The sequence below is a fragment of the Thrips palmi genome, unplaced genomic scaffold, assembly GCF_012932325.1.
Source record: "Thrips palmi isolate BJ-2018 unplaced genomic scaffold, TpBJ-2018v1 HiC_scaffold_17, whole genome shotgun sequence".
Taxonomy (NCBI): Eukaryota; Metazoa; Arthropoda; class Insecta; order Thysanoptera; family Thripidae; genus Thrips; species Thrips palmi.
The window spans coordinates 10,288,619-10,301,468 of NW_023144626.1; the positions used below are offsets into that span (position 1 = coordinate 10,288,619).

Genomic DNA, 12,850 nt, shown 5'->3' on the forward strand with positions numbered 1-12,850 from the left:
GTCTGCACACAAAATCTGTGTGTGTACTCAGTACACACTTCTAGGTGCGTGCGAGGGGGTAAACACTCCGGTGAACCTTGTACAGACTACTCCCTATTACGGGGTATTACACTTGTGAGGTGCATGCGCGGCATAGGGAAAGCGCATGCACTTCTATGTGTGTTCTCACTGAGTACACACTTTAAAGTGTGTACTCATTCAAGTACACACTTCTAGGTGCGTGCTTGGGCAAGTACACACCTAGAAGTGCATGCTTGTAAGCACGCACCTAGAAGTGTGTACTGAGTACACACATAGATTTTGTGTGTGGCCACAAAACGCTATAAGGAAAGCATGAGCCAGCGCAGAGACACAGAAAATTGAAGTACTGTAGCAGAATCCGTACTGGCCTGAGCCTGACAGCCCCAAACTGCTGAAATCGTGAGAAAACAAGATCCGTGACGTTTTGGCGTGAACACAACTGGTGAACTCAGAAACGAACGTACATTTTATTTGTTCAAAGACAAGAGCAAAAGTAGGACAATAGAATTAAAAACACTTACTAAGTACAAAAAGCCATAAAAAAATTTTAAAAATAAAAAAACAAAACACAAACTAGACATTATGTTACTTTCTTTAAGAGATAGGTGCAGAGCATCCCGCTTAGGTCAAAATGTGAGGGGCTACTCTCTAAAAAGATCATCGGGATCCTCCTGATCAGTCATCCAAAAACAGAGTATCGGGATCCACCTGATAGGGGTCATCCAAAAACAGAGTATCGGGATCCTCGTGATAGAGGTCATCCAAAAACAGAGTATCGGGATCCTCGTGATAGAGGTCATCCAAAAACAGAGTATCGGAATCCTCGTGATAGAGGCCATCCAAAAACAGAGTATCGGGATCCTCGTGATAGAGGTCATCCAAAAACAGAGTATCGGGATCCTCGTGATAGAGGTCATCCAAAAACAGAGTATCGGGATCCTCGACATTGAAATCTTGATCCAAATACAGATCAGCGTAGTCTCCATCACAATGATCCTCGTTGTCATAGCTCCACAAATGATCAATGAGGTCAAAGTCATTGTAGTCGTGATCCAAGGTTAATGAGTCCATGAGAAGAGCCAAGCCCGCGTTCGCTGCCTGAGTGCGAGCGGCCCGGGGCGGGATCCGTTGCGGGGCCCGGGCCGAGGCGCGTTGTGGGGCCCGGGGTGGGTCACGTTGCGGGGCGCGGGCTGGAGCGCGGGCTGGAGCGCGGGCCGGGGCCCGGGGCGGGGCGCGTTGCAGGTTGCGGGCCGGAGCGAAGGCCGGAGCGCGGGCCGGAGCGCGGGCTTGGGCGAAGGCCGGAGCGAAGGCCGGAGCGCGGGCTTGGGCGAAGGCCAGAGCGCGGGCCGGAGCGAAGGCCGGAGCGCGGGCTTGGGCGAAGGCCGGAGCGCGGGCCGGGGCGAAGGCCGGAGCGCGGGCCGGGGCCCGGGGCGGGGCGCGTTGCAGGTTGCGGGCCGGAGCGAAGGCCGGAGCGCGGGCCTGGGCGAAGGCCGGAGCGCGGGGAGGAGCCTGGGCTGGGGTGGCGCCGCGCTTGAAGCGCACCACGTGAGTGGGCATGAAGGCGTCCCTGTCTGCCTTCACGAACACGTCCATGCGTTCCTTGTTCTTGGCGGTAGTGTCGTAGCGGAGAGAGCTGCCAGGCAGGCAGGGCGGCGCGCGCAGCATCTTCCGTCTGTCCTTCTTTTCGGCCACCTCCACGACGTTGGATACGAGGACATCGGCCAGAAGCATGCACGCCTCGGGGGTATTTTTGTCGCAGTAGTTGTAGGCGTACGACGACAAGGAGGAGAATGAAACGCCCGGGCCAAAACGATGGCGTCGGCCTGCACAAAAAAATAAATGAAATAACAAGTTGTGGGTCACTTCACGACAAATCCAAAGGTCTGACTTCTCGCCACTCCAGAGGCGAGTCATAAGTCTCACCAAGTTTTGGTCAGATCTGAAAATCTCGCCAAAATTTGGTCAGGCAAAAAACGTCTCGCCACAAAATGGTCAGACAAAAAAGTCTCGCCACAAAATGGTCAGACGAAAAAGTCTCGCCACAAAATGGCGAGACTTTTGTGTCTAGCCACGGCTCTTAGGCCGTAACCGTCTGGCGCCATATTTTGGCGAGAAGTCTTTCCATCCAATTTGCAGTATTAGACTGGCTAAGCCGAGGTCCGCGCGTGCGCCTCCTACCCAGCAAACACTCTCATTCCAGGAACGTCACTGCAAACTGAATGGAAAGACATTACGCCAAAATGTGGCGAGACAAAAAGTCTCGCCACATTTTGGCGATACTTTCATGTCTCGCCACAATATGGTCAGATTCAAATGTCTCGCCAATTTATGGCGAGACTTTTTTGTCTCGCCAAAATATGGCCCAAAATTATTTAAATAGGGTAGGCAATGCATGGATTCATAGCAAAATACATAAACTACTGCATTATTCACAAAATTCACGAGAAATCATTTCTGATCACCACTGATAGTTGTTTGACCCACTGGGGACTCTCAAGAGTAACGCTGTTTGTTTCGCTCATAAACCAAGAGGTGCGTCTTCACATAACAGGGCCGCTCACATTCAGTTTCATTGAAATCAGATTGTACTCACAATAATCACAGTAGCACTGTGGCTATGAAGAAATTTGCAGGCAGGTTGAGAGTTGATTCATCCAATAAAGATTGTCTACAAACATGTAGCTTTGAGTACTGTACAACTTAGCCCAGAGAACAGATGGTGCAGACTGTTGATGAACTTAACATTTTGACAGTTCTCCTTTTTCACACGCAGTTTGACAATAGCTCGAACGATTAAAAGACATCTTCGCAAACAGATAACCCAGTTGGCAACAGTCGTCATTGCTCGAAACTAGGAAAAACTAAATTATATCGTTGCAAGTCAAACAATCGCTCAGAGGCTGGCAGCCATTTTAGAGGCTATGTTTTTGTTTTTGGACAGAAGAGGTTATGGGCAGTTATGGGCGTGACGATTTAGATTCAGATTCGGGTTGGGAAATTATACGCATGACCAAACCAGTATTCGCAGTCACATCCTCACATCTCGTAAACAAAAGTAACCTGAGGAAATGGCCGCTGGTTATCATGTTTTCCTCCCGACTTTGCATCAATAAAATTAAGTTTTTTCTAGTTTGGAGCGATGACGACTGTTGCCAACTGGGTTATCTGTTCGCGAAGATGTCTTTTTATCGTTCGAGCTATTGTCAAACTGCGTGTGGAAAAGGATAATTGTCAAAATGTTTAGTTCATCAACAGTCTACACCATCTGTGCTCTGGACCAAGTTGTACAGTACTCACAGCTACATGTTTGTACACAATCTTTATTGGATGAATCAACTCTCAACCTGCCTGCAAATTTCTTCATAGCCACAGTGCTACTGTGATTAGTGTGAGTACAATCTGATTTCAATGAAACTGAATGTGAGCGGCCCTGTTATGTGAAGACGCACCTCTTGGTTTATGAGCGAAACAAACAGCGTTACTCTTGAGAGTCCCCAGTGGGTCAAACAACTATCAGTGGTGATCAGAAATGTTTTCTTATGAATTTTGTGAATAATGCAGTAGTTTATCTATTTTGCCATGAATCCATGCATTGCCTACCCTATTCAATAATTTTGGGTCATATTTTGGCGAGACAAAAAAGTCTCGCCATAAATTGGCGAGACATTTGAATCTGACCATATTGTGGCGAGACATGAAAGTATCGCCAAAATGTGGCGAGACTTTTTGTCTCGCCTCTCCAGAGGCGTAAAGTCTGACCTTTGGATTTGTAGTGGTGCCATCATGTTCAAATGAATGTGACCAAGTGTCACGTTACTTTGAACATTTCTCGGCACAAAAAACCAATGTCCGTGGGAAAGACGTATGAGGAGCATCTGTTTTAGGCCTGAAATATGTCCTCTTGCCTCGCCTCTTGCACAAAAGACTAGAGTCAATGCGGGGAAGAACTGCGAACACCTCGAGGGAAAAATAATAGGACAACCCGCTTTTAGACTGGATTCTCCCATTTAGAGACACGTGATAGGGAAGGCTACCAATTACCACCAGGGAGTAATTCCTGGTATCAAAATAAAACAATTTAGTCTAAAGTAGAAGTGTACGATTTTCCGCCGCTCCTGCAGTGATTGATTTTCCCCCGCCCTGACCCCAGCTATCGTTACTGGGCATAAAAAGATGTAACGCCCCAGAAGGATCACTGCCTCCTTCCTGCCATGATGTACACTAAATAGAAATTTATACGCGCAACCTGCACGGTTTTGTGCATACTTGAAATTTGCATAATGTTATGCATAAAAATGCATAAGTTTATGCAAATTTGAGCAATTTTATGGAGAATTTGCAAAAGATGTTTAAAATCGTGCAGCACCACGTACAAAATTGTAACATTTAGCGCGTGCATTCCCGTCAGCTTACCGGCGTTCGCGGAGACATCAAAGTTGTTCTTCAAAATTGAGGCAATGTTGTCCTCCTTGGTGCCGTGCCACCCTTGGACAACCTTGACTTGGCCGTAGGCGTCCTCGTACTCCTTTTTCTTGTCTCGGAAGCGTTGCTCCAGTGCCTCGTTCCGGACCCTCTCGATGGACAGCAACTCGCACTTCTTGAGGTTCACGATGAATTTCGAGTTGAATTCTGAAAATGGGACACTGGTTAGGCTAATGTTATAAGCATTAACAAGGACAGAATTCTCCATGATGAAACTAACTTTGTGCTATGTCTCGGTACTCAGCTGACTTCGGATCCAGTTTGATCGTCTCCACTGACGCCATGGCTGCCATCAGTCTTGATCAAATGCTAAAAGAGACAGAACCATTAGAAAATTTAAAGTCTTTCTTTTTTCTGTGGACCCTGCGCCCTGAATGCGGTGTGCTGACCCTCTCAAGTTGTCAGCCAAACGTTCGATACCTCCTAGCAACAGACACGTACTTCGGAGACCTCAAAACTCACGTACTTTCAGCCGCTTGTGCAACAAACACGCAGTTTCGCCATTTCTAGTCAAAAAGCACGCAGTTTGCGCATTTTCGTCCTCGCGGGCACGGAAATACATTTTGGGTGACTTTTATGGTTGTTCTAGTGAGGTGCAGTCACTAAGCCACCATTGATAACCTGGAAACGGTTTCAGGAACGATCTGTCGTTAAATGATCCAGGAGCGGAAGAAGGGAATAACTTGACTTATCCCTAAATTGAGTTTTTATTTTATTATTGTGCCTTAGAATGGTTTCCATCATCACACCAAATTATTTGACTGAATTCCAAGCAGTTAAGGAGAAAATCCACATGGAAAAAGGGTATAACTCGACTTAACCCCTTTTACGGTCTAAATTTCATTGGAAAATGGAGATAACTCAACGGAAGTCCACATGAGTCCGTTTGACAAATTGGCAAAAGGATATAACTCAACTTGTATTTTTATGAATCTAGTGTAAAAAGAATCAACTCAACTTAACCCCCCCCTGAATTTTAAATTTCAATTTGGAAAAAAGAGCTAAGTTCAAAAAATACACCAGAGTAACATACACTTTATGCAGACTATTGTTCCACTTGACTTGTCTCCAAATTCCTCTTTGTTTAGGAAATATAAGGTGAGCTGACTCTGTTTTCCATTTCAACGGAAAGTGATAAGTCGCAGAAATCCTCTACGGAGTGACCTTACACTTTTGTTTTTTTTCCAAAATTTTACCAATGCTTTTTAAAATTATTAATATCTTCTACATTCATTTGTTTTGTTTTAGTTTACCCTGCTAACAGTTTTTTGTTTCTCCTGAAAAATGGCCAAAATTGAGTTATCCCCTTCTTCCGCTTCCTGGATCAAATATAGACCCACCTTTAACCTCCAAACATCCTGTAATATTTCAATGCACTCCTGAAACCGTTTTGAGGTTATTAATGGTGACTTAGTGACTGTCCCTCACTAGCCCAACCATGAAAAATACCCAAAATGCATTTCCGTGCCCGCCAGGACGAAAATGCGGAAACTGCGTGCTTTTTGACTAGAAATGGCGAAACTGCGTGTTTGTTGCACAAGCTGCCGAAGGTACGTGAGTTTTGAGAAGCGTGCCCGAAGTACGTGTCTGTTGCTAGGAGGTATCGCGTTGTGACACACCTCCCTCCTCGATGTTATTCAATACGAAACAACACCAGGGCCGAAACAACAGTTTGCACATGATTAAAACAAAAAAACTGTAGCAGCTAGAACGAGGTAAGTGTACGCCAGACCGTGTCTTGTCGTAACAGGCTTCGCGATGCTGCGCCGGTTACGACAATCCACGCCTGGCTTTCTGCTTGCCTGCCACAGAAAGTGCCACAAAGTGCTCTACTCACTGCTTTAACATCAATTTCTGTGACAGGCAAGCAGAAAGCGCCGCAGGCCAAGGGAGATGTAAACGCCAGGCGTGGATTGTCGTAAATGGCGCAGCATCGCGAAGCCTGTTACAAGACACGGTCTGGCGTACACTTAAGTATACCTACAGTTTTTGGGTTTTCGTCATGAGTGCAAACTGCTGTCGTAACGGCCCTGGTATTGTTTCGTTTTGAAAATCATCGCTGCTTCCTCCCCTTTTTTCCTACTCTTTCAACAGGGTACACTGCGAGTGAGCGAGTTATTATCTTTCTTCACCAACTTATATATTGTGATGCTTCCTTTCGCGAATTTTGAGCGAGCAGAAGAAACCATTTCTTGACAATGACCAATTCTTCGCTTTAAGTTGAGTGACAAAGGATTAATAACCCAAATTTTGACGAAGAATATAGCTGTGGCCCGAGGTCGAGCCCGAGGGGTTCTGACTCAAAAGTTCCTTTTGACTATAGACTCGCTCATTCGCTGTGTTGAGTCTCTTTGAGAGGATTTGGTGCTTCAGTTTCCAGCCGCACCCGTTTGCAACCGTCCATACAGCTTGCGACTGGCTGGGAGACCTCTCGACACTCGACACTTGCTGATAAGACAAAACGGAAGGCGCTGTTGTGTCGGCCAGACAGACAGACGGCCGGACGGTCAGACAGCTGGACATGGAGGCCTAAGCAGGATCAACTCCGTCAAGATTCGCAACGGTGTACGTAAACCATGGCAGGACTAAATTTAGGATTTCGTCTCCATGACAAAAAAATGACACGAAATTCAAGACAAACCGAGTGTAACAACGCCCCAGAACAGAGACTATTTGTTGGATTTGGGGGGAACGTACACCCATAACCGCCCATAACCTGATATTTGTTTGGTTCAACGAACACTGGTTTGGTTGTCATCGACTGCAAGTCGAAAGCGTCCAAAAAGAGACCGATACTTCACTCACCACAATGTGTTTCACGAACGAATGATAATGACACTCAACACGGCTTCTCTACCGAAGAGGATGCGGCCCGCACGAAGAAAGGATACGTGATTGCAAACCTTCGAGGGGAATACCCCTCTGACGCGTTTTCATATTGACATAAACAGAGTCTGGGAGTGAGGCTACACATATGAGAAATTGCTAATGCGTTACCGCACAAAGCTCAATCCAGAAGTATCAGTAGTTACGTTGTCAATTCCAGGCGTGTAGTATTTCGAGAACCTCTATCGAAACGGATTGGCGCGAGGCTTTGCGGTTAAATCTCTATAGTCCCGATTTTCGTCCTCTCTGAAGCGTGCATGCATGAGCACAGACTGTATTCCCCTGCATCATCCTCGAACGCGGCCCTGTGGGGTTACTCGGACGCGGTCACACACTGCCAACCTTACACTTCCGTCACCTTTTGACAGCTACTTCTAAATATGTCGTCTGTGGATTGTGTGAAATTCCAAGCAGAGGGAAACACGACTTCTTTACTGGGCGCTTCCTATTTATTCAGAAGATGTCATACATAGGTTTTGGTATATTTTGTCGGATCATATTAGTGGCACTGACGAGTACGGAGCAGCTGCTGGGAGGGAGGCGCTTCTGACTCGAGTGTGTGAAGAAGCGTGCGGGGAGGAGGGAAATGCAGGATGCAGGGTGGTGGAGGGGGAAGACTGGGTGAGAGCATTAGCTCGGACCTTGGAGTAATACAGTGGGGAGTCCTAACTGGCGCGGCGGTGGGCTGAGCTGTCTGGCGAATGCTAGAGAGAGAAAACCACCCGGTCGGTAATGCATCCTATGAAACCGACCGAATTCATTAATGCTGATTACATCCCGTTCATCTTCTCCGCCTTTTAAATCCAATTTTCAAAACCAGAACCTTCTAAGTTGCCCCAGTCAGGAGCTATATGGTGGCAAAGTTCCGAAACTATCTCTTACTCTCTACGATTCGCCGGACACCTAGTGCCACGAACAGAAACGCCCTGAGCTCCGAGACGGTATGGGTTAGCTCCAATCTGTTTGCATCCCGTAAATCCTCACTCTTTTTGTGACAAAATGAGCTATTGGAAATGTCTCTAAGTTGAAAATCAAGCCTTCAGGGCGTTGGCAAACAGAAAGGTGCAGCTCGAGTTAGGACTCCCTAACAGTTTTACTCCAAGCTCGGACACAGTCCTTCGGCTCCGCCAGGGAAGTCCTCGGCTCTCGGTCCGGCAGGCGCCTGCCAGATAGGCAAAATGCGTGCCTATTCTGCTTCAACGCCTCAATCTTCGTGACGTGTCCCTACATACACTCAGCCTACGAAGCATTTGCTTCGTAACTACAAAGAAAATGAAGGCATTGTAGACTTGCTTCGTATTACGAAGCAAAATCCTTCGTAATACGGAGCATTTCTTCGTAGATTTTACCATGCCTTCATTCTCTTCGTATTACAAAGCGGTTCTTCGTATAGTTTTTACTGTAGGTGATTTTGAAGGCTTTGGGAAAGGGGGGGGGGCGATACGAAGGTACACAAGGCATACAGAAAACTCATCTTTATTTAAAACGCACGAAGCGTCAATAAAAACCACATGTTCTTATTTTTAATAAAACGATAAACATTTTAAAAAACGGTCAACTTGGTACATGGCCAACTGGTACTCACGGAGCAGGCAGTTAAGACGCGTACCATTTGGCTGTCTTATATTGATTTTAAATTTACATCAATTTTCATATAAAAAAGACAATAGGACAGCAGAGAAACGTTGACTATTTGACAGGTCGAATCCAGCACCATTAAGGTTCTATACTTAACGCTCATAAGGAATAAAAGACTTTGTGATTTAGTACACTGTGGGAAAAAATCACGGTAAATCCTGTAGTGATTAGTACAGCTGTCACTGTAGTTCAGAGTACAGGATTTACCGTCCTTTTTTTTACAGGATCTACTGTACTTTGTACGGGATTTACTGTTACCACAGGAGTGGAGTACGGAATATCCTGTACCAGGAACAGTAAATGCTGTAACCAGGCACAGTAAATACTGTGTCCTGAGCTACAGTAAATCCCGGCAAAAAAATTTACGGGATTTACTGTTTTTTTTTCGCACAGTGTAGAGGAGTGTCATCATGGCATGACACGGACACGTAAGGCCCAATAAACCTCAAGGTTGATAGGCTCAGATTAAGAAATCATACTGAAAGATTAAGATTGAAAATACTTAGCAAATGTAAATAATGACAGCCAGAAGGTGACAAAATCCTCCAAGGGAAAATTATCCTGAAGTAGTTTTCGTCGCTTCACGACACTCAGATTTGATAGTTAATCATCGTAGATCAACAAAGAAAACCAAATCATAAAGCCTCACCGTCGCCATGATCCGATAAATGATCATTATGCTCGCCCTCGCCGCAAATGAAAATGATCAAAGTGATCAAAGCCATCTTTCATCACTTTGATCATTTATAGGATCACGGAAACGGCAACCATAACTTTCTTTGATCATTTATCGGATCATAGCGACGGTGATCATTATGACTTGGATAAAATTTGGCGGGCACATCGACGACAACTATGACAAGCCTGTTTTTCTTTAAAATTACTATAACATGCATGTGCTGCTTATTCCTCCTTTACGGATATAGGTTTCATAGGTATTTTAAAACCCTATCAATGACCGACAGACCCAGCTAGAAAGAACTTAGTAGAATTGACCGGCTCGGCCGAACATATTTCACTTTCACTGGATCACGAATCATTGCGGGTCATGGCGACGAAGTCAATTAAGATTACGTCCTACTTCGACACTTACTCTTCTCTTCAAATTTATCGAATCATGGCGACGGAGATTAATAGCAAAAAACCAGAAAATCCTCCCTGCCTCTTCGGAGGTCAGGAAATTCAGTCCAACACTAGGTAGGACTCATACAAGTCCGGTTGACGTAGCAGGGGTCCTTAACTTAGTATAACACAAAGATAACCGTTACCTAAATAAATTAACAGAAAACATGAGCAAAATTAAAATGATTCTATGCATCACAGGAAGCCAGAAAAATGCTCATTTTCGATTAACTGGACAAACTTCGTACATAACAGGATGTCTTGTGCGTGAGCACGTATCAAAAGTTACGATGGGTAAGTCAACGTTAAGGCGGGCAAAATTGTGTTCAGTTAAGGATGCCTCGAGGGGGTAAACACTTGCGTAATACCCTGTACACAAAAGTCGGGTATTACGCCGTAATATGCGTAGTAGTAATACATTTTGGGACCAAAAGTATAAAAAATGTCATTTTTCAATGAAATCAAGGCGTAATACATGCGTAATACAAGTGTAATACCCCGTAATAGGGAGTAGTGTTTACCCCCTCGGGATGCCTGCGAGAGAGTCCGAGTACATACAGCAAAAATCAAAACGTATCCAGTATTAGGTCCACCGTATCCACCCCAACAAACGCGACTTCTCACCCATGATGGACGAGGGCGAGGGCCGTCCACTGCTCGGGCGGTGCCATTTCCTCTGATCCAGCTAGCCACCCGGTGATCCGCCAAGCGTATCCATTGGCGAGGCAAATGGATTGAAATTATTCAGGTTCCACATTTCGCCTGACAATACAAAGCTGATCCGGCGGCTGCATCTCGGCGGAGGGACTGGGATGCGCTTGAAGTGCACCACGTGAGTGGGCAGGAAGGCGTGCTCGTGGCGCTTGGCGAAGACGATCAGGTTGTCCTTGTCCTTGGTGGAGGTGTCATAGCGCAGGGAGCTGCTGCCAGGTAGGAACGGAAGCTCACTCGGCACACTGTTTTCATCCTTGTTTTCGGGCAACTCAATGACTTCGGACACGAGAACGTTGACCAGTAGCATGCAGGCCTCGGATGTCCTCTTGTCGCAGTAGTGGAACGCGTAAGATGGCACACTGGAGAAAGACACCCCCGGGCCATAACGGTGGCGACCTGCATCACAGACAAACTGTGTTAACAATATGCGCTCCAATTTATAATGCAGGTATTTTAATGTAGTGCAGGCAGCACCAATGACAGAAGTCCCGCTCCACCTACGGTGACTTCTGAGAAGTCCTGAAAATCCAGCGTTCGTTTTTTGTGTAAATTTAAGTTGAGAAACGTCTGTGACCCATTATCGAGTGCATTCAGCCACAAATCGGAAATGAATTTTCTGCTGGGCTTCTGCAATGGGATATTTACCTGTGTTGGAGACGTCGAAGTTATTTTGTAGGATGGAGGCAACGTTTTCCTTTTTGGTGCCGTGCCACCCCTTCACAATGTTAACGTGGCCGTAGTCCCTCTGGTACCGTTGAGCTGTTTCCCAGAACAGCTGCGTCAGTGTTGCGTTGTGCACCTTCTCGACAGACAACAACTCGCAGCCCGAGTTCACTAAGCGTCCTGAGTTGAAAGCTGAAATCGGGACTCCAGTTAGGTTCTGCCGGATTCTTCTCAGCTGCTCGGCATAGATCTTTCGCTTTCCTCCAGGTACTCACTCTTTGCTATCTCCTTGTACTCATCCTCCCCAGGATCCAAAGTAGTCCTTGTCACCAACGCCATAGCAGCAACTCTTGGAAAGACGGTAAATGGCGACGTGGGACGAACTGCACTGGCCGTTGCGTTTGGTTGCATCAGGTTTTATATGCACGAGGTCGCTGCTGATTGGCTGAAGCGCTATCACGCTCGAAGGGGTTCGGCGGCGTCTCAGTGCAGGGGGCATTATCTGATTAAAAAACAGGCTTCAACGTGTTACCTTTTTGCGCAGCAACTCACTCTGCTTATAAAAAGGATCACGTCAAAGCCTAAAAGAGTCCACGGAGGGGAATAGCCTGAAAGCTACGATCGGTAAGTACTCAAGGCTTGATCAAAGCTGTTCCGTCCTTTTGGGCTATTAGGTTTCCTTGTCTTGGTTCACGAGGTTGGGAAAATGACAGCTACTCATTTTGAATGATTGTTTATGGGTGCATGTTATACTCGGCAACAGCCGTCAAGACTCAGTGACTCACCCGTTGGTGAGGCCGCCAGACGCTTTGATAAGCAGGACTGGCACCTGCAGTCCAGAAGGAATACAATGGAGGGCGCGGTCTACAGCACTGGTCATAAAAAATGATGTATCGGAATAAAGAGATTGTTTCTACTGGTCGATGACTCAGAAAAAGTTAAGTTTACACACTTATTTATTTCCTGTGAAACTCAACTACACTGTGAACGTCTCGTCTTCACTTAATGTCCATTTCAAGGCTTATTTTTCTGACCAAAAAAAAATAAATGATTAAACTAGTATATGACTTTGTCACCACGCTTATGGCATCAGCATTGCACGCTGAAAACATCAAGAAGTATTTCGATCATTAGTAGGGAGCACACTATTTATTTTCTAAGACATGCAGTTCGTAAATTACGATGTATTTCCTCTTTAGACTTATATGCTCAAAATACTTTCATATAACAAGCTGCTTATGGATGTAAGGCGCAAAGTAGTTTTACCCGAGTGTGGAAAGATGAAATCAATTTGTGACAGACTTGTCTTTAATGCACAAGTGTT

At 45.8% G+C, this 12,850-nt stretch overlaps 2 protein-coding genes across 2 annotated transcripts; both read right to left on the reverse strand.

Moving 5' to 3' along the window:
- Positions 1-1,458: 1,458 nt before the first annotated feature.
- On the reverse strand, positions 1,459-7,046 carry LOC117643457 (protein mono-ADP-ribosyltransferase TIPARP-like; the record flags this gene model as incomplete). Its single annotated transcript, XM_034382375.1, has 4 exons — positions 6,890-7,046; positions 4,724-4,812; positions 4,435-4,650; positions 1,459-1,844 (listed from the first exon to the last, which is right to left on the reverse strand). Coding segments are annotated over exons 2-4 (675 nt in total), but the record flags the coding sequence as incomplete, so codon positions are not given.
- A 2,766-nt stretch (positions 7,047-9,812) lies between these two features.
- LOC117643456 lies at positions 9,813-11,951 on the reverse strand. Its single transcript, XM_034382374.1, has 3 exons — positions 11,802-11,951; positions 11,509-11,718; positions 9,813-11,259 (listed from the first exon to the last, which is right to left on the reverse strand). The coding sequence occupies exons 1-3, from the start codon at positions 11,935-11,937 to the stop codon at positions 10,835-10,837; spliced, it is 771 nt and encodes a 256-aa protein (XP_034238265.1). The 5' UTR covers positions 11,938-11,951; the 3' UTR covers positions 9,813-10,834.
- Between the last annotated feature and the right edge of the window lie 899 nt (positions 11,952-12,850).

Coding starts and splice junctions, on each gene's coding strand:
- LOC117643456 (XM_034382374.1), bottom strand. CDS start 11,937: ATGCAACCAAACGCAACGGCCAGTGCAGTTCGTCCCACGTCGCCATTT. Junction 11,719..11,801: donor GTACAAGGAGATAGCAAAGA/GTGAGTACCTGG, acceptor TCCCGATTTCAG/CTTTCAACTCAGGACGCTTA. Junction 11,260..11,508: donor CTTCGACGTCTCCAACACAG/GTAAATATCCCA, acceptor TCTGTGATGCAG/GTCGCCACCGTTATGGCCCG.